The following is a 19888-nucleotide window of genomic DNA, read 5'->3' on the forward strand; positions in this document are numbered from 1 at the left end:
TCTCCATGATTGAGATCAAAACTAGGGGGAAAGGTAATCTGAAACTATGTCAAAATGGAAATCCAGCATGGAGAAAATGCTCCAAAAACCAAAAAATCTGCTGCAACAATTGGAATTTGCGGTGTTGAAAAGACTAAGTTGAATCAAACCACCATGAATTTGAAAAACTTCATTTCAGATACTAGGGTTTTCAAGATAACCAAACCATACTATCACCATCAAGCTCAACCCTGCCATTTAATATCGAAAAAACAAGAAATGATCAACCTTTGGTAGAACCTTTGGTAGAACTTTAAACAATAGCTGGAAGCAATTTCATATAACGTCAATTGGTAAAATACATTGTGCATCATAGAAGATATTGAAAAATGGAAGTCTGCAGTGACTCCCTCTGGCTTCCATGGTTTCTTTTCTGTCTTCCTTTATTATCTACATCTCAGTATTCATCCAAGTAAGTATATAGCATCTCATCTTTCTTCGACTTGCGTCGGCTGAGCAATGCCTTGAGGAGCCGTTTACTCTTGCTGGGGTATTGCTCCATATCTTTGGGGTTCTCCCTCTCAGGATGGAGCCGCATTGAAGCTGACTTTCTTGGTTCAGAAGGGTACTGATAAAGAAGAAAATATCAGTTAGTTGTTACATTGAATCAGCAAATTACGCTATACCTCACTTCTCCACTCACCCGTCTTGCAGCAGCAGTGTTGGGAGTAGTCGGTCTGCTCGAGTTTGGAGTGGTTGGCCTACTAGAGACAGACCCAGATCGTAAAAGAGGAAACCGATGAGGTGAAACTGCCCGCTTCTCTGATTCATAAGTAATCATCATTAGAACATCAATGAAATGATACTTAAATATGAAGCTGCAAAGCTCTTATGAACAAACCTAGATCTTTTCTGGGCATGGTGCCAGTGAAGGAAAAGGTTGCTGGCCGAGAAAGCCGTGGAGAAGGTGATGGTGAATTCCCTTTTCTGCATTTATAGTTGTTGAATTGTTCATCATTCTAGTTACAGAGAATTGATATACAACACAAAATATTTCATGGCTGTTACCTGAATGAAGATGATGGGGTGTCTATAATTGTGGCACGAACAGCTTCAAGAAACAAACCAATTATAAAAACCAATCAAATTACACCTGATCTTGCAGAAGAAACTATACAAATTTGATGTAAAAAGAAGTATGGTACCATTCCTAAATTGATGCCAGTCATCTTCATCATCCAGGCTGCGTCCCTGGTACTTCGATTTAGTTCTGCCACCATTCATGGTTTCCCCAACTGAACATGAAATTTGAGAAGTTGTAAACATCTAAAACCATCCAAAATCACCCAGTATATGGAAAAAAGAAAGGAAACTTCAATATGATATTCAGAAAAAGAGAGAATAGGGATTGAGAGGAGGGTGTTTGCCTGGCAAGATGTATCGTTTGTGGTACTTGGGTGTATCAATCACCAGTGACTGTTGGGAGACGCCCTCATGATCCATATATTCATGGCACGTCCGCAGTCTCTAAGATAACATATCAAGGGAACAAAACGTCAATACTTGGTGTAAATCCCAGTTCTTTTTTGTTTAGAATGAGAAGCATGGTTGAGAATATTTGGCATTGTTAGCAGAGCAGTGACCCATATGCTGATGTTCTAGGAAAATCTTACTGGAATGAGAGGAGAATTCCCCCCCAATCTCCAAGCAGGGCACATATGCATACATGAGAAATACTTGGGCTACCAGTTTACCAATATTGCCCAAGATTTCCAGTCTGAAATTCAACCAAATGTTGGGGTCTGGATCTAAAGTTCCATATCTTTATAACCCAATCAACAAGAATTGAAGATAATACAAGGGTACTTCTACCTTTCTTAGACTACATTTTTGTTCTATATAGAACTTCCAAGTTCTGATTCTGCAGTACAGGTTCAAGAACCATCTCAAGCTACTGATATCTTTGATTTCAGAAATCTTCAAACACAGGAAAACAGGAAGGGCTTGAGTGGTGTTTGGCCAAATTTTCAGTTTCCTATTTGATATGATCAAAGCTAAAACTTTTAAAAAGACCAGCTTCCAAAACTATAGCTGAAGTAAATGGTACAAGAGCAGAACTTTCATGGGTCCTTTACATATCATGATTCCAACTTTTTTCAAGATTACATCTTAAATTAAGTAGATAAACCAAGGATTAGTCTTAAGATGGTTATAAAGTATACCCATAAGTTTTCAATTCTCATTTGGATCTCTTTCTGCAGGGTTGTTAAAACAATATCTAAAACCTCTTATGTATCAACAATGAACTAAAAGCACCTGTTCAATGCAAGATACTCGAAGCTCTGTACCGGAAACTTCATCAACCTTTTCATCTAAGAGATCGTTCACCTTGTATGTCACAGAACCCAGATGGTCCACAGTATTCACAAGAGCTTTAATGGCGTACTCTTTCAATGTCTCCATCACTCTGCATGATTCAAAACGCAATTAGAACAATAAAGACCAAATTTCAATTGAAAAAAACCAGTCAATGCTTGAGTGAATCTGAGCAACTCACATCTGTTTTTGGTCATCATTGGTGTAGGATAGCTCAAAATACTCAGCTGCTGAGTACAACTGTGATCTCAGATTCTTCAAATCCTGAAAGCACAAATCCATCAAGATGAAATTATTGAAAGCCCATGTCAGAAAACCTAGCTGCAGAGGCTTAAGATTCACAGAACCTACAATAAATGTTGTGGGTCATGAAATTGAACCCATTATAAATGCTATCATGTACACAAAGCTTTCATATTCTGATGCCAACTACAATGAGATGAACAGCAATGGATTCTAATAAACTGAATCTGTTTTGAATCCGAAAATTTCAGCTCAAGAGAGAATGAGAACCTTGAGACTATCTGAGAACAGGAGGCTCTGCTCCATAGAAACCTCATCATAAGTTGATGCTTCTCGAGGGAGGGGGAGTGAAGATGAAGTCATGGTCTCCATGGAGGAGAAAATTTGAGCTTGGGAGGAGTTTTCCTTATCCTGCAACGAGCAACAAAAATCACAATCAAACTCGGATTATCGGATAAAATCTAAGCAAAAAGGACACTCAGAATTCAAAGAAGATGGGATATGTTCTAGTTCCAATCCTTTCTACAATGTTGCTCAAAGCTCTGAAAAATTGACCTGGTTTCATCTTTTTTTTTTGATAGGATACCTGGTTTCATCTTTGAACCCAAAAATCAAAAACCCATATCTCAATCTTGAAACTTTTGAAGTGAGGAGCTATATTGGAGTCAATAACACCCAAGAACAAAAACCCAGTTCAACCCTGAGGGTTTTTACACTGAAGACCCTATAAAGAATCGACAAAGAACAGGAAATAAAAGAGGGAGATGGAGAAGAGAGAGAGATAAGAGAGAGAGGGTTTCACAAGTTACAACAAACACAGGAGCCCATTCAATGTTCAAAAGCAGGTATTAACTCAATATTAACAAAGATAAAGAAAACAAGTGGGAAACAATCAATGGAGTAAGCTAAGCAAGTACTTTTTTCCTTTTTTTTTCTAATTATTCTGAAACAAATCCAGAAAAAAGAATTCTATATCTCTGCAAATTGCAGAAATCACATTTTGTCTGAATCTTCACCAACACACCCATTACATCAGAAAAAAACAAACAAAAAACAAACAAAACCCACATATAAGTAAAGCAAATCCCATTCAATCCTTAAAACCATCAAAAGTTTTTTAGAACAATGAGTCCATTTCAGTCCATTAAAAAAATGGGTTTTTTTCCCAAAAATGTCAAAAAACAATTCACATTTTAAACTCCACATCAAGTAACAGAAAGGAAAAACGAAAACCCTTCTCAAGAAAACGTTACAAAACCCCAAAAAAAAAAGCCATAGAGAGAGAGTGCTCACCAACCTACCTTACTGATCCTCAGCTGAATTCCAACCTTATGCAAAACCCATTAGAATTTGGTCATCAAATGTGAAACCCAAATGGGAAATGGAGAGCCAAGGCCAAGAATGAGACCACAGCCCACTCCCTTGACAGAGACCAAGGTGGGTTGTTATCAAATTTTGACTAAACCTCAAATCCAGACAACAAAAACTTGGGACTATTATGATAGATATGAAGACATGCGAGGGCAAGAAAGGAGAGAGTAGGGACAACATCAAGGTGGGCACGTTGGTATGTGAGTGGAATCCGGAGCATTTTCAGAGAAAGTGTGTTACTTTTGGTACCAAAAACTTGTGATTTTGGAAGCCCCAATCTTTATCATCACTATTTTGATGTGTGGGGCTCAACGCTACTCCTGCTATTACTACTTTAATTTCTATCTGCTTAATGGGATGTCACTCATTCCACCAAACTTCATGAACTTTTTTTTTTTTTTTTAATGAAGTTTGATTCAACATTTCATCACCTCTCTCCCTCATCTGATCATCTCTCTCGGCTCCCTTTGACCATTTCTTGTATAAAGCCTTTGTGGGATCTTAGTGGGTGGATAAAAATATGATTTTTCCATATTAATATTTGGACCTTTTTTTTTTTCATAATGAAAAGTGACTTGATTCAATTAGATAATCTGACGACATTTGACCACACTACAAATATTTTTCAAAATAATTATCCATGAAGAATTTCTTCCAAAAATATTATAAGTAATTTTTTAAAAAATATTCATATTAATACAAAGTATTTTTTTTAAATATCGTTAAACAACTCTTAACTATCCTTAAAAGAGGTAATAATTTATCATATTTTTAATTCAATTATTTTGTATATAACTAATATGATTCTATAGTTTTAACTCTATTTTTGTTCAATTCAATAATTATAAAAATGGAGGCATACCTTGAAAACTAAAATGTTGGGAGGAAAGGACGAAGGAGAGAAAATTGGAGAATATTCTCAAAAAATAAAATGAGTTTTCAATAATTAATATTCTTTCATTTTTTATTTTTTTATTTTTAAATATATGAATATGTAGATTTTTGACATATTGTTGTGTGATTAGATTGATTTTTATAGAATTGAAAAAAATATTATAAATAAATAAATAAAATAGATGTCTGAGAGTGGCATCCTCAATTCAAATGGTTGGAGACCATTATTTGGGAGAGGGAAGCCAGGCCCACGCGCGTGATATTCAATTCCACCACTGAGTGCATTTCACACTCTTGAAACTCCTAACCTGCTTTCCTCCACGCGCCACTTCAACGTTCAAAAAAATTGAAAATTGATACATGTAATTGGTTTTTCCTACCTTCAACAAATATAATGGCATGATTAATAATGTTTTGAAAATTAAGAATATTTATACTATATTCCAATAATAATAAATAAATAAAAACCCAAATTGAGGCCCATCATTCAAATAAATGGAAGTAAACTAATCAACTAGAAAAGTAATGAAATTGGAATAATATTTTTATTAATCTATTAACAATAAGCAATTGTATAACAAGAATTAATAAATGAGAGACAACTAATGAAATACAATAATAATAAGGTTTACAAACTTTTTCCAATATAATTGAGTATAAAATGAAAATTTTCATTTTCTATAACATCAATATATGAATTGTTTCACAAAATATAAAATAAATTATTTCTAAATATTTATTATTTCTGATTTAATTAATGTTTATGATATAAAAACAGTTAAAAGTAAAACATAATTTCCTAATATATTATTTATTGTGGCAAGTCATCTCATTCATCAATGTACGTTCTTCCTTATATCTGATAGTCCAATAACCACCTACTTCTACCTATAATTATATATTTAAAATGCTTATAAATGTCAATTTAAACTCAATGATTGATTCATCTAAATGATGACTATTATAATAGACTCTTCAAGTCTAATACCAAATATTATAAAAATTTTATATACTTTTATTGAATGTTAGTTAGTTTTGAGATGAAATAATCAAAATTCAAGTTAGAAATTAGTATGAATTCGAGTCATGGGAATATTATTTTGACTTATTAAGGTCTAACAATGTCATTTGAAACCTCGGGGATGGTCACTTAGACTATGATTCTCATGATAGACACATGGAGTGTGATGTAAAATATAATTAAATGTTTGATAAAAAAAAAAATCTCTAATTTTTATGTAATTTCTATTTGATTGATCAAGCCTAGTGTCTTTTAACGGTCTTTAGAGAGAAGGTGGGACAGGTGGCGCGTGAAGAACATTCACTCCAAAAGAGAATTGGGTAACCACTTGTTGAAGACGTGAGCTTAGAGACAACTCATGGTTTGGTCGTGGACAAAGCAGGGGCACATCATTGGGGCTCCAAAAGTCTACTGTTCCACTCCCAACCAATCATGATTTGGCACGTACCCACCAACCAATCTTTTCTTCCCCAACTTATCATCTCCAACGTCCCCAATGGACCCTCCCCCTCCCCGAGAGACACGTGCCCGATCCTGTCAAACAAACATCCCAATGGCCCACCTCAGAAACAGGTTCAACGGCTTTGATCACATTAGGAGGGCACCATAGACCCCACAATCACCGCTCCCTTGGTCTTTTCAAAAGCAATCTTCTTCCTTTTTTGAATCTGAGTTTGAATTTGTCCCTTTTTTTGGCCTATCATATCATCAGTGCCGTGATTGGTGGCTGGGTCCCACTGGAATTTGGATTTTTTGGCTTATTATTGTGGCTCGATGGGCTTCCCCTTAGGCAAGGCCCAGGAGGCAGCCCTATTCCTCGGCCCATATGGCCCAACAGATTCTACAACATTTTTATTTTTATTTTTGTTCAATCATTCAAAAGTCTAAAATACCTCTTTTATCAGTTGTATAACGGTTTGGTGAAGGGGTAAATTTGTAAATTGATGATATATTATGAATATCTCACCTAAATGTAATTTCTATTTGTTGAAATATTAAATAAAGTGATGAATGCATTTGACATGTATTAAAAGGTTTTGCATTTTTTTACATTTTACCAACATTCTTTTTTATTATTTTTAAACCAAACAAGAGCCAGCCTGGCCTGGCCCACTATTCCTGTGGGCCATTACGTGAATAGTTGGCCTGGCCCATTTTGCACATCTACTAAGCTATATTGGCTTGGGCTTGGTCTTGGTTGATAAAACCTTTTGGTTCTTTATGGGCCTTCTACGGTCCATTGATTTCTCTGGGCCTAGTAGAGGTCCAGGCGTCACTGACGATGTTCGTGTTCTTATTCTATGTATTAAAAAAGTGTATTGAGTAATTACTAAGAAATCATTTTTGATATTGAAACATTGAACCTTTTGAATTTATTGGATAAGTTTGAAAAAATTGCATCAAGGCACAAAAAAGAAAATGATAAATAATAATAATTAAGAAAATAGGGAATGAGGCAATGGTAGGCAAAGACGGCTAAAGCCTTGAAATTTAATGCATAACCAAAAAACCCTAAAAACAATAATTAAGATAATGGGATGTAAATTCATTTCATTTGATTAGGTTTTACGTAATTAATTGAAAATTTAATATGTATTTACTCCACAACCCACGTCCTTTCCCTCTTTGTAACCTCCTGTCTTCCACATCCATACGCATCATTCTCTCATGCATGTATGTACATCCATACATTTTGCCTTTTTTTTTCTTAATTAACAATCTTATTATTTCAAAAGGATGATGACTTATACATGTATGATAAGGCCCAAATAATGAGTAACATTAATCACAAATGCATTATACAGGCCCCCCTTTTTTTATTTTATTGGAAATAGTAAAACCATTAATGTGAAATTTATTTGGTGGATTACCTCCAAAAAAAAAAAAAAAGAAATAAAAAAGGATTTGTAACTCCCCATTCTGCACGAACTCCAATTCATCCATCTCCTTTCCAATTTATATTCTCTCTTTCTCACCATTTTCATCTCACTCCCCTCGATGGAGACCACCCAAGTTCTCCCAAAGGAGGAGTGCCCACATGAAGATTTTGATTGGGTGTACTCTCAAGAACACTTCCGTAGGTAAGAAGAATGTAAAAGCAATACCCTAAAACTCTCTTATCATCTTTTTCTCATCATGTTGAATGGCTTCTACGACAAAATGCAGAGTTTTATGTACTCATGTACTACAAATCTTTTGCAGGACTTTTGAATTTCCACAACAAAATGGCTTGGTGTATCCCATGGACAGAGTTTTTGAGTATGACCCAAGCTTGTTTTCATACCAAACAAACTACAATCTTCCCAACTTCGTAGACTTGAGAGAGTTGGAGGATCATTTTCTTTTTCTGGACCAGAATCTTCCTTCTTGCAATGGTGTCTCAATCCATGATCACCCAGATGGTTTTGATCATTATCTTGAAGTTGGTAGTGAAGAACACTTGACACAACTCCCCTCCGGAAATGACTCTGAGGATCGTCTGAAGATTGGAGGTGGATTCAGCGACCTGCAGAGTGTAATTCATGGCGGTTTTTCGGGTTCTTGGAAGCATGAAGAGGGCACACAACAAAGCTCAAGGTCGAAGACGGCTGCATTGGAGATGGACGATATAAAGCAGTATTTCAACGTGCCCATAACCAGAGCTGCCAAGGAGCTGAAGGTGGGATTGACAGTATTAAAAAAGAGATGCCGAGAGCTCAATATCACTAGGTGGCCTCATAGGAAGATCAAAAGCTTGAAAGCTCTGATTACCAATGCCAAGGTACTTAACAAAACCCGGGTTTATTATCCTTATCCCTTATAATCTCAATTAATAATCAACAAATCCTGATTGTTGTTGATGGGGTTCAGGAACTGGGGTTGACAGAGGAGATAGAGATGCTGGAGGAGCATAGAAGGATGTTGGAGAAGCAGCCGGAGATGGAACTAACAGAGAAAGCTAAGAAGCTGAGGCAGGCATGTTTCAAGGCCAATTACAAGAGGAAAAGAGCTCTGCAGGCTCCATTTACTCAGATTTCATATGAATAATGTTATCATTGTTTTCTCCTTAAGCGTGAATGCTTGCCACAGAATGCATTCATATAATTATGGAGTTTGTTTCAATGAAAGGAATTGGATCTCTTTTGCTCTATTTTCCGGGTTTGTTGTTGTTTGAATCAAAGGCTTAATATGTATTAGAAGAAAAAAAAAAGTGTAAAATAAGAAATAAAAACTAGATATAAAGTAAATAATTTATTTTTATACATTAGTTGAAACATTTTTTTGGGTAAAATCAAACATCTTTCTTGCACGAAATATGGTGTTATTATAGTATTGCAGATCGAATGGATTTCATCTTCCTCATTTTTTCTGGCTTTGGTCTCCACGGAACTACTTGTTTGAAGCTTTCACAGACGCTCGACTGCAGAAAATTCAGAGGAAGATTCATGTTAGGGTGGATAACAGAGTGAATTCGAAAAGGGAACTTGACATGAATGATCAGAAAGTGAATTCACCTGAAGAGCAGGAACATTGTTCCTAAGAAAACGAAATGAAAAAAATTGATGGTTTTGGTGATCATAACGTTCTCGAATTTTAAAGGAAGCAAACCCCTAAGAAAATGAAGAGAAACAAACATTTTCTAGGCCTAGAAAAAACAGAGTGGAGAACTGTGTGTTTGGGTACTTACCCAGAGATGAGACCTGGTTGAAGACATGCCCAAGAAACTGCCTTTTCTAGTCATCCTTGTAATCTTTACCTTCGTCTCCTTCTCACCACCACCGCCGGCCGCGACACTGCCACCAGGTTCTTCTACATCCCCACCTCTAACACCACCAACCTCTCCATTCTCCTTCAAGCTCATCCACCTCGAAGACCCGAACCTGGATCTCTCCTTCGCTCCATCGCTCTTTCCTCCTCCATTTCCAAAGGAAACTGATCTCCCCACGTATGGCCCCTCCAACACAGTGGTCGGAGAGCAAACATCGCTAATTTTCACCCTTGCCGACATCCTCGGCGGCAGGTCCAGACACCGGGCACTCCTAGCTTTCTCTCCTCTATTCCAGGCCCTGGGCTTCCCCGGCGCCTCCTCCCACTCGAATGGCACCGAAACAGCAGCCTGCAGCGGCGGCGTCAACATCCCCGGAGGCTCCTCCTTCTTCACTGGTAGCGAGTAAATTGGGAGCTTGGGAGATGAAATTGGGAGAAATTGATCCGAACCCATGTCCCGATCTTTCATTCTGTGAACTGGGTTTCGATTATTTATAGAAATTAATGATGGGAGGAGTGGACTGTGGAGAGGCTCCTTGCGCTTCTTCTTCTCTGTTTTCACATGAAGAGGGTGGGTTTTGTACGTTTGAAATTCATGCATGAACATTGGAATGAAAATACCCAAATACCCTCCTGGTCCTACCATGGAGGTAGTGGGTCAATCGTCTTGATAGGGACCATCAACGGTCATGTATTTACTGGGTTTGGTCAAGGGCATCTTGGTCAATGTCCACTGCGCATATGAGATGATCCCATGATTCCATTGCAATCATATGACTAAATTTTAAAAAAAAAAAAAAAATTCACTTTCTAAATCTAATGTTTTATAAAATCCAAATTCTCATTTATGTCTTTATCTAAATAATTTACAGAGTGGGCATAGAAAGCTTCTGAATACCATTTCAATCAAATTATTATTTAGGTTTAATTTGCAATGCTTTCTTATTTTTTGTTTTAGCTACAACCCGTTATCAAACACCAAACATTGTTTTTTACGACAACGTTGAGTGTCAAATTACTGATTTATTAAATATTTTATTTTTATTAAGTATTAACAAGTAAAAGAAAATCATAATGTTATTTTTATAATTTAAAAACATTCAAATATTTTAACTTTTTCTATTTAATAAAAAAAATTAAATAAGTACTATATTAACAAGAGGTAAATAAACAAATGATTCAAAACCTGAAAATAAACAAAAAATTGAAAAAACAAACAACACTTAAGTTTTAAACTTTCAAAATAAATAATACAAAATTGATATTATAAATGATTTATTACAACTAGTTTTCAAATTAAATGATCTTTTAAATCATAAGCTATTTCTAACCAAACAGTACACGAGCTCTCACTAAATAGAGAGCTTTTGACTTCTCGAAATGAATCCAAACAATGCCTTAAATAATAGCAGTAAAGCTTGAAAGTAGGAGACATCATGCCTAGCATTGACCTTGAGGTCCCGAGTTCCGAGTTGAGCTCATTGGAGATTAGGGATTTAGGGTAAAAGGACAAATCCATGTCATCTGAAATTTGCTTCACTGGCAGTTAGGATAAATAATAAATGAATTCCCCCTTATATAAAGAAAAAAAGTAAAATTTGCATGAACTCTTTGGCACATTTTTGTCCCAAACCTTTTAATTAAAGAGAGACCCCATTGGGCATTACCACCTAGAAAAGAGAAAAGCGGAGTGGATGAGAAGAGATCACCACCCACAGGCCACAATAAATGGCTAAAAGCCCAACACAACCACCCCAAAATCCAATTGAAATCATGTTGAAGAAAGAGGGAACAGAAGCAGATGGTCTCCATTCAAACCGACTGAGACATGAGACCTCATCCCCAGCCATTCTCCCTAACAAACCCATGTTCTTCCGGCCTTGCCCCAGGTCACATCCCATTCTGCTCCTAAAGTTCTTCCTTTCGAAACCATTAATTTCAGAACTAATCACAAGTGGGCCAACAGAAACTTACCTCCCCATGCATGTTTTTCTGCTACAAAAACAGCGAAAACCACTCATGCTGTCATGTGTCATGGGGTCCCTGTTAGGAGGAGCTCGTGTATTGGAGGATTCAATGCGCTTTGGGGTCCCTTTCTGTTTGCTCCATCCTCATCATCAACCAGCTGTGACACTTCAAAGTCGGGTCATTTAATTGGTTTGATGTTTGACTTCGTCAGGAAATAGAAAGTCATCAATGTAAACTGTTGAATTGTTAACAAAGGAGAAAAAAAGCGAGAGAGCTCAAGCACGCTCTTCGACTTTGAAGTGAACCGGTGAGGAAGATTTGACTCTTGATTCCATAACCAACATGACCCTGGGTTCGGAACTAAGCAGATGGAAAGTCTTTTGCTACACTAAGAAACAAGCATACTGGTGGTGGAAATGGCAAAGATCAGTGTTGGTGTTGAAGAAATGGAGGAGATCATGGCTCTGGCCATCGTGGCAGTGCTAATAGGGGGTCATAGTGATGGTGACGACGTGTATGATTTTATTATAGCATCTAGTTGTACCATTAGAAGCTTGACAGTAACATGAATTTAGAACCAGAAGCTTGTTCCAACGAAGTGATAGCCACTTAATGGCTGATGAAATTTAGGCCAGTCACATGGGTGAATCAAAAATGATTCTAGTTGCTCCCTCCTCTGCTTTTCCTTCACATTTGTTAAGAAAAAGCAAAAGGAACCCTAGGTTGTGAAAAGAGGGGACAATCAGCACTCAATAGTCCTGTATCATGTAACCCAATGTGTAGACTAGCTAAAAAAATCTCAGCACCAGAGCCTATTAATAGTCACTTCAAAGCAGTTCAATCAATAACAAAAACAATATCAAATGCTACTTCGGTAGCTCTTAAAGCATGGTAGATGAGAAACTGACACACGACCAAATTCAGTTGCTACTAAAAGTGCAAAGAAATTCAAGCAGTTTAAGACCAGAATCAAACACATGGAGAATCAAGCAAAAATGAGACCAACAACTTGGCTATAAAGACCTAGTTCAAATTTGAGTATAATGAATCCATTGCAAGAATCATGGAATAATACGTGTTGAATTATAAAGTCATTTACCTTTTCATGAATTCAGCAGACACATCTTGGCTGGAAGAGGCCATCAACATTTGGCAAGCACAGGTCATTGAAAGATATATGCTTTTCTGCATCAGAATATTTGATTCCTGCAAAAGAACACGGAAAGTTTGACCATAAAATGATACAAAATTGAATTCATTGAGGAAAGGACGGGAACCACTCCTCAGTTGCTTCTGCTATTGCCCTCTGTGTAGTACCATTCCTGGCAAATAGAAAATTATTTGTATCACCTGATTCTAAGAATCAGGTTTCCTACTGCCAGCATCAATCAGTGAATGTTATACCCTCAATTAAATGTTTGTGTGACACCCCTGGAACCCAAACCAAAAGAACTATTGCTTCATGAGAATATAGAAAAACCCATGAACCACCATAGTTAGGCAGAACTGATTTAATACTCCATGCCTCTTCTTTGTCAAGAATGCAGCAAACCATTTAGTTGCAGAGAAAATTGGAACAAGAAAATAGAATCCTGAATCTTAGAAATATCTGTAACCATTCAGACAACATAGTTTGAATACAGAAAATCCATCAAAAACATTCAGAAGAGATTGTCAGAAGTCAAGTATAAAGCAAAACATGAAAGACACCAGGGGGCTTCACCCAATGCTTGAAGAAAATAGAAAGAAAAGGAAATGCTTAAGAAAGGGCTCTAAGCCTCCAAGAAAAATCATGTTCTCACTAAGGTAGTGATCAGATGGCAGCACTCACCAAAACACTTGCATGGCATTGACATTAGTCATTTTCTTTTCCAACTGTTTTGCTAGTTAATGGATGATTTGCTTCAAAGAAAGTAGAATTGAACATGAAGCAAGGGCAAAAGGCATTTCTATTGCATTAAAAACAAATGTGTAATTCCTATACACCTTCAACTATGAATTTAGGACAAAAAAGGAAAAAGGAAAAAGAAAAAGAAAAAGAAAAAAGAACAGTAGAAAATCACACTACGACTTTCAGACCTTATTGAGCCTTCATCTTGATCTTATAGTTCACATTTCTACCTCCTTAAATGAATGATCCCCTCACATGCCAGGGTTCCCTCAAGGTCTCCAATAATTCGAGCGATTCGAACTTCAAGACCTCTTTGAACTTCCCTAAAGAGAGTTCTAATATTATCAGCAAACCGCTTCATGTCAAAATTGGCAGACCCATCCAGCTCTTCAGCAACTCCAAGGAATCCAGAAGCAATCTTGGATTGCATTTCCATCAATTTCTGCCCTGTTGAAACCATGTATCTCTGCAGCTGAAATGTGTCCTCAAGAAAGTGTTCAAGTGCTTTAGTTTCCTCCCTTGCTCTTGAACTACTGGAATCTCCTCGGCCGGTATCTACATCACTCTCATGCTGAAAATAGATATAGAAACAATAATCAAATCACTACATCTCTAATTTTTCAATCTCCAAAAGATGGACTAACAAGTCTTGTTAGATAGTCAAATTAGGAGAAATGTTAACTTTTAATACCATCACTTTCAAACCTAGTTGAAATAAAAAAACCAGTCCATCTTTTTTATATCATTTGAAGTTCCATTGATCTGTTCTGAGTTTGTACAGGAAAATAAAGAATTGAAACTTCAAAACAGGTCAAAAGTTCATAAAATGTAAAGAATACTATAAATTTCTGCTAGAATTTTAAGGAGCATACCATTCGTTTGCAAAGATCGTCTATCTTCTCTTGGAGGGACTGGTACCTGCTAACTTGTTTATTCAGTAAAAACATTAACAAAAGAAAACCCTTTATTCCCAACTGCCCTTTCTCATCACTTTCCCTATCTTCACCACTTTCTTGCTTTCCAGTCAACCTCTCAAGCATGACAAGCTGCTGTTTCAGCCTTTTGATCTTGTAAGAGACTCCAAGAGCATGAAGATCCATCTTCCATGGAGTATTATTTTTCTTACTCAAGGACTGACCCACCGGTGCTAACTTTTCAACAATATCAACCTTCTCTGGGCTGCTCGCATGTTGATGTTGAATGGGGCTTGGGCAGAGGGGCACAACCTTTTCTTCTTCAAACTCTTTTTCCGGGGATTGGACTGTCAAAATTGTTTCTCTAGACTGTTTTACAAATGGACTATCCTCTTCTTTCTCATGCTCCACCTCTTCAGAAATTTCCACTGTACTCGTCTTTATTTCTTGCTCTTCCTCCCCCAATTTTCCCTTTATGATCTTAACTTTGGACCAAATTGTATCATGGGCTAAAGCTGGATCGGGTGGAGATGAATTGAAGTTGGTCTTTGGGAAAATTAAGGGGTTTAAATGCAATGTCAACTGCTCTTTCAAGGAAGTTAATTCTGCTTCCCGGCTCATTAACAAGGCTTCAAGTTTCACATTCTTTTGTCGGAGCTGTGACATATCCTGGTTCAGCCCCTCAACATGTGACTGCAGCCTCTTTGATTCTAGCTCCATGCTCATCAACCGCCACCGAAAAGCTTCTAACTTCTCATCTTTGAGTCTCATTTGTTCTGCAAAAGCATCTATTTCTAGGTGATGCCTCTGCTCAATTAGAGTTGCATACTTTTCTGCTTCTGAGCGCACCCAACCTTCCAACTGCTTAACATCAGTTGCTATCACTTCATGGTGATAAAAAAAAAAATAAAGGAAGAGAGAAATTAGAATAAGCTCACAGTTATAATTTTAAACATTGGGACTGGACTTAATAAAAAGGGAACCAAACCAAGAAGACGATCATAGCTGACTATATTTGATGCCGGTTAAATAGAAGAAAACATAAATTCTAAATGAAGGGGAAATAACTGAATTTGATCTTACCTAGTTCTTCATTTTCTTCTGAAGGGTATTGTTCAGAAAGGAGAGAGAGGTTTTCTGACTCATCTCTAAGCTCAGGTTGCACATACTCAAGAAGAAGATCAGCTGGCTGTGATCTGGTCCTTCCAATCTGTGATGATACGGTTGCATTAGGATGCGTCCCTTTTGCACCATAAATTTGGTTAGACAAAAAGCTTTTCAATGAATGCCTCTCATGTCTAGACTCGGAAGCTGCCCGCCACCTTTCTGTCTCTAGCTCAGCTTGCTTTCTCTTTGCCTTCGATAATTTAACCTCTTTTAAAAGCATCTGCTTTTCTGATGTATCCAATTTGGATTTCCTCAGCATAGCAGACAAAATTTTGTCTTTCTGTTCAGAGTCTTTTCGCATCTTTACAATTTCCATGGATAGCTTTTGGACCATCAAGACCGATTCCTCCTTTTGCTCCAAGACTGAATCAAGCTCTTGTTTTCCTCCTTCTACTTGCCTAAGGGCTCGACCCATCTCTGCTTCAAGCTGCCTCTGGTTTGAAACAAGCTCAAGAAAGGTAGTTTTGTGCTTCCAAAGCTCAGAAGAATGCTCTTGAGCTGCATGTTTTGCAGCTACTCTCAATTCCTCTGCTGCATCTTCAGCCTTCTTTAGCTGTTCTTCTAACTCTTTCTTCTTTCGCTCTTCTTCCTCCAATACCTTATCCTTAGACTGTATCAAAAACTCTAACTCCTTTATTTTTTCATTCAATTCCGAGAGAGCTCCATCCTTCTTTGTCTGAAGAACCCTGAATTCATTAAAAAGAGCTCCAATTTGCTGCCGAAGCCTCTTCCTTTCGCTGAACCAGGTCTGTTCTTGTGCAGCATAGATGCTCACAACTTTCTCATTGGCTTTTGCATCTTCACGTCTCAGTTTCTTCAACTCTTCAACTTCTTTCTCAGCAACCTGAAGCCTATGGAGAAGCTCAGACTTCCCCACATTGTTTCCTTCTCTTTGAACATTCCATACCAGCAATCCCAAGAGTTGAGCGGTTCCTTGAAGCATTCTATCCCGTATCTTGGACCATTTTTCATCATCCTCGTCAGGCCCTGAAATCAGCCTGAGGGCAGAGAATGCACAAGAAATACCAAAATAGATCGGATAAACATTATTACTTTTGCCTTCAGAGATCAAGTGTGAGCTCGAGACCTCCTTTTCATCCATTGCTCAAGAATTTGCTTCCTCTCCTTCTGAAAATGTCAAGTCAAATAGGAAATTAAAAGTTAGAATCCACTCAAAATTATAAAATCCCCAATTTCTCTTTCACAAAGCCTAAAAACAGTTCAGACAAATCAAACTGGAAAAAGAACACCCACATAAATCACAGAAATAAAAATAAAAAAGAAAGAAAGAAAAACAAGAAAACACAATACAATTAAATGTATGCAAAAACCACAATACAATCAACTTCGACTCAAACCCAAAACAACCCAACAACTTACAGAAACCACAGGTTAAGTCTTCCTCAACTCAAAACCAGAGGGCACAGCCCTATGGAAAGGGATTGCAACCCAGAAGAAACAGTGTTCCAGTACAAATTCCAAGGTAACAGCCACACACAAAACTGCAGAAAATTTGTTTTATCTGTGGCTTATGGAAATCATCCAAGATAAATGCCCAGAGAATGCCAAAATCATGAGTAATTTACACGTGTGAAACTGCAGAATCGGTTGAAAAGGCTTGTACTTTAACAGAATGGAAGAGAAATCCTGGAAATTTATTCCTGGATTTCAGTGAAAACCATGACCCATTTCAACCCACTAAGTCCTCTTTTCCCTCCTTTCCTTCTCACCTCTGATCATAACTGCCGGGAAGCAATAGCTCTAGATTCCTGATGGTTTGTCACCATTACTAATAACAAAATATGAGAAAAAAAAGGGGGGGTTGAAATAAAAAAGAGAAGGAACATGTCTCTATCAAACATAGAGGATATTGTATTGTTCCAGAGTGGCTTTTCCTGTACAAAAAAAATACTTATTAAAAAGAAAGAAAACAGCAAAAAGTTACAAGATGCAAGTACTTTTCATCTATGATAAAAGTGCTTTTCCACAACATTTTTTCTATAATTGGAGAACCATTTGAAAATGATTCTCTGCAGTATTGATTACACCTCTCACCCACCTCTAATAATTCGGTCATTTTCTAGGGTTTGGTAGCCTAATATCAACCACAAGCTGAATAAGTAAACAAAAAGCAAAAATAAAAAATAAAAAATAAAAAATAAAAAATAAAAAATAAAAAGTCCAATATGAACCACAAGCTGAAGAAGAAAAAAATCCAGTGTGAGGCCACTTGAGAAACTCAATAAATTCCCACTGGACCACAGTATCATTGTCATTCGCAGCACTAAACCACCTCAATCCCCGGATATTCAAACATATATTCACCAAAAATCCAAATTCACTTAATGCCCTAAAACCCCAACAAACCCACTCTTCAATTGCCTCCAAAAACCACCAGAAAACCAATCATTTCTCCAAAAACCGAAAGTTTACCAACAACCCAAGAGCCAGAAAATTGACCCTTTTCACCGGAGAAAAACCCCTATCATACGAACATTGAAACAGATATACCTGTGAGGAGAATTTCCTTGGGGAAATGATGGAAACAAGTATTGGAGAACATCACTGTCAATGCATGATCATCATCATCATCATCATGGGCCCACCTAAGGAACCAGTTCCTCATGGGTCCAGAGAGAGCCTGGCCTCTCCACAACTTGCTAACTTGGCTGAGACCTGTAAAGCAGGAACCTTGTTGAACAAAAGCTGTACAACATAACTATAGAATATCACCAATTTCCAACATGTATATGATAAAAAAAAGGTAGTCTAATGATCTAATCTCCAATCACCACTCACCACCCACATGCCGTTTTTAATTGTTTTTGGCTATGATCCGCCCTTGGAATCTGGGTTTCTTTCTGCCTATGCTGGATTCATTTGATAATAGCCAAACCCTTTCCTCTTCTTTTTTTTTTCTTTCCTTTTTTTTCTTTTCCTTTCTTTTTGGAATATTGGTGAAAGTGTGGAGGAAAAAGAGCAGAAAAGCATGGAAAAGAACCAGTGTGTCACAGTCAACTGTGAGGATTGGGGTGACAACCCATGTTCTCAGCCGTGTGATTTGAATTAATGATTAGAGGTTTGTGGGCAATCTCTGAGTAGACTTTGTACGGAAAATAGTGAATTCTGCTTTCTTACCATTATGAAGATGAAGGAAATTCTAGTGCCACATGAAGGTACCAATATCATGCTTGATGAAAAAATCACTCTCCAATCACCAATAATGAAGAATCAATTGATATGATAATATGCAAAAGATTTAATTGAATATTTAATAAAAACAATCATACATGACCACATATTATAGGGAAAACTAAAGTATAACGTAAAAATTTTATGATAGAGAATCCAAGTTTGTAAAAAGGAAATGTTGGGTGTGCCAAACTCCGAAGTGTAGTGGAAAAATATGGTCATGGGCATGGGCATGGGCCAACCCTAAGTACAAACCCAGCTATGAGCAATTGTTTTTGTTCCACGTTTAGGGTTCAAAAAGGCATGTCAATAGGCATCATGTGTTCAATACCCAAAAGAAAAAGTTTCGTTACCATTCACGTTGGAATGGACCCCTTTTTTAAGTACCTTACAAGTCACGCTTTCATTCCAAATCCATGTCTCAATTATTTGAAATCAACCCTAATTCTAACCCATATCTGATTTTAATTGACTCTTAACATTCCTCTTGGATCTTAAATTTTACCTCTTAGAATAAGTATTGTGTTTTCTTTGTTTCAACAATTTCTTTTACATGTTAAAACTTTTGGGGCATCCATGATCGGCCCATGTTAAGATATTATTCGTCAGAATGACATGTTAGGCGTATAAATTTTTCATTTAGTAAGTATTGCATCTAGATACGTAAATAGATCGAATAAAGTTAAGTTTAAGTTCTCTTAGCTAAAGTTTATACTAAACTTAAGTACCCCTTAGATAAACTTAAAACGACTTTTAAATCTCAATCCAATTTAAAAGTCATTTTAAGCGTAACTTTATAATATATATCATAATGTTTGTAAATAAAAATATTAATTTGATGATTAATATACTAAAATTTTCATATTTCCACGAGGGTTCAAATCTCATTTTAGATAATTATGAATCTTTTACCTCCCTAGTTGCATACCCCATTCCAATCAATCTTTTCACATCTTGAAGCCCTCGACCATGCATAGATGGCTCATGTCACCGTCACATGATTATGCCAAATGTTTATTCACTTGATTGCATTGTTGATTTACTCCATCATTATATTTAATGATATGTGTTATAATTTTTTTTTTTCTAAAAATAAAATATTTGTCTTATGAAAATATTCTATCC

The 19888-nt window shown here is 36.8% G+C and overlaps 4 protein-coding genes across 11 annotated transcripts; 1 reads left to right on the top strand and 3 right to left on the bottom strand.

The window, feature by feature from the left end:
* Positions 1-218: 218 nt before the first annotated feature.
* LOC117934245 (protein ABIL2) lies at positions 219-4221 on the bottom strand. 3 transcript variants are annotated; one of them, XM_034855909.1, is made up of 10 exons: positions 3900-4221; positions 2869-3009; positions 2537-2619; positions 2296-2446; positions 1407-1506; positions 1185-1274; positions 1048-1090; positions 881-966; positions 683-801; positions 219-607 (listed from the first exon to the last, which is right to left on the bottom strand). In XM_034855909.1, the coding sequence occupies exons 2-10, from the start codon at positions 2968-2970 to the stop codon at positions 437-439; spliced, it is 945 nt and encodes a 314-aa protein (XP_034711800.1). In that variant the 5' UTR covers positions 2971-3009; positions 3900-4221; the 3' UTR covers positions 219-436. The 3 variants fall into 3 exon arrangements, with proteins under 3 accessions (XP_034711800.1, XP_034711802.1, XP_034711801.1); XM_034855911.1 differs by having other exon boundaries at positions 3892-4221; XM_034855910.1 differs by lacking the exon at positions 3900-4221 and adding an exon at positions 3185-3818.
* Positions 4222-7882: 3661 nt separating this feature from the next.
* On the top strand, positions 7883-8932 carry LOC117933443 (protein RKD4). Its single transcript, XM_034854799.1, has 3 exons — positions 7883-7965; positions 8087-8645; positions 8735-8932. The coding sequence occupies exons 1-3, from the start codon at positions 7883-7885 to the stop codon at positions 8909-8911; spliced, it is 819 nt and encodes a 272-aa protein (XP_034710690.1). The 3' UTR covers positions 8912-8932.
* Positions 8933-9096: 164 nt separating this feature from the next.
* LOC117934246 (uncharacterized protein At4g00950) lies at positions 9097-10388 on the bottom strand. 2 transcript variants are annotated; one of them, XM_034855913.1, is made up of 3 exons: positions 9552-10388; positions 9379-9400; positions 9097-9284 (listed from the first exon to the last, which is right to left on the bottom strand). In XM_034855913.1, the coding sequence occupies exons 1-3, from the start codon at positions 10275-10277 to the stop codon at positions 9271-9273; spliced, it is 762 nt and encodes a 253-aa protein (XP_034711804.1). In that variant the 5' UTR covers positions 10278-10388; the 3' UTR covers positions 9097-9270. The 2 variants fall into 2 exon arrangements, with proteins under 2 accessions (XP_034711804.1, XP_034711803.1); XM_034855912.1 differs by lacking the exon at positions 9379-9400 and having other exon boundaries at positions 9552-10267.
* A 3137-nt stretch (positions 10389-13525) lies between these two features.
* LOC117933828 (golgin subfamily A member 6-like protein 22) lies at positions 13526-18492 on the bottom strand. 5 transcript variants are annotated; one of them, XM_034855376.1, is made up of 5 exons: positions 18371-18492; positions 18083-18247; positions 15488-16699; positions 14363-15288; positions 13526-14061 (listed from the first exon to the last, which is right to left on the bottom strand). In XM_034855376.1, exons 3-5 carry the CDS (start codon positions 16671-16673, stop codon positions 13717-13719), a joined length of 2457 nt encoding a protein of 818 aa, XP_034711267.1. In that variant the 5' UTR covers positions 16674-16699; positions 18083-18247; positions 18371-18492; the 3' UTR covers positions 13526-13716. The 5 variants fall into 5 exon arrangements, with proteins under 5 accessions (XP_034711267.1, XP_034711268.1, XP_034711269.1 ...); XM_034855377.1 differs by lacking the exon at positions 18371-18492 and having other exon boundaries at positions 18083-18318; XM_034855378.1 differs by lacking the exons at positions 18083-18247; positions 18371-18492 and adding an exon at positions 17302-17555.
* Between the last annotated feature and the right edge of the window lie 1396 nt (positions 18493-19888).

This window comes from Vitis riparia, chromosome 16, assembly GCF_004353265.1.
Source record: "Vitis riparia cultivar Riparia Gloire de Montpellier isolate 1030 chromosome 16, EGFV_Vit.rip_1.0, whole genome shotgun sequence".
In the NCBI taxonomy this organism is placed as follows: Eukaryota; Viridiplantae; Streptophyta; class Magnoliopsida; order Vitales; family Vitaceae; genus Vitis; species Vitis riparia.

What these genes read in the sequence shown, in the direction of transcription:
- LOC117934245 (XM_034855909.1), bottom strand. Translation starts at nt 2,970, where the DNA reads ATGGAGACCATGACTTCATCTTCACTCCCCCTCCCTCGAGAAGCATCA. An exon ending in AATGATGACCAAAAACAGAT is followed by an intron (nt 2,447 to 2,536) that starts GTGAGTTGCTCA and finishes TGAATCATGCAG; the next exon opens with AGTGATGGAGACATTGAAAG. An exon ending in ACCCCATCATCTTCATTCAG is followed by an intron (nt 967 to 1,047) that starts GTAACAGCCATG and finishes CTATAAATGCAG; the next exon opens with AAAAGGGAATTCACCATCAC.
- LOC117933443 (XM_034854799.1), top strand. Translation starts at nt 7,883, where the DNA reads ATGGAGACCACCCAAGTTCTCCCAAAGGAGGAGTGCCCACATGAAGAT. An exon ending in TCTCAAGAACACTTCCGTAG is followed by an intron (nt 7,966 to 8,086) that starts GTAAGAAGAATG and finishes AATCTTTTGCAG; the next exon opens with GACTTTTGAATTTCCACAAC. An exon ending in CTCTGATTACCAATGCCAAG is followed by an intron (nt 8,646 to 8,734) that starts GTACTTAACAAA and finishes GATGGGGTTCAG; the next exon opens with GAACTGGGGTTGACAGAGGA.
- LOC117934246 (XM_034855912.1), bottom strand. Translation starts at nt 10,238, where the DNA reads ATGTTCATGCATGAATTTCAAACGTACAAAACCCACCCTCTTCATGTG. An exon ending in CAACCAGGTCTCATCTCTGG is followed by an intron (nt 9,285 to 9,551) that starts GTAAGTACCCAA and finishes AATTTTCTGCAG; the next exon opens with TCGAGCGTCTGTGAAAGCTT.
- LOC117933828 (XM_034855376.1), bottom strand. Translation starts at nt 16,673, where the DNA reads ATGGATGAAAAGGAGGTCTCGAGCTCACACTTGATCTCTGAAGGCAAA. An exon ending in AGAAGAAAATGAAGAACTAG is followed by an intron (nt 15,289 to 15,487) that starts GTAAGATCAAAT and finishes ATCACCATGAAG; the next exon opens with TGATAGCAACTGATGTTAAG. An exon ending in ACGATCTTTGCAAACGAATG is followed by an intron (nt 14,062 to 14,362) that starts GTATGCTCCTTA and finishes ATCTATTTTCAG; the next exon opens with CATGAGAGTGATGTAGATAC.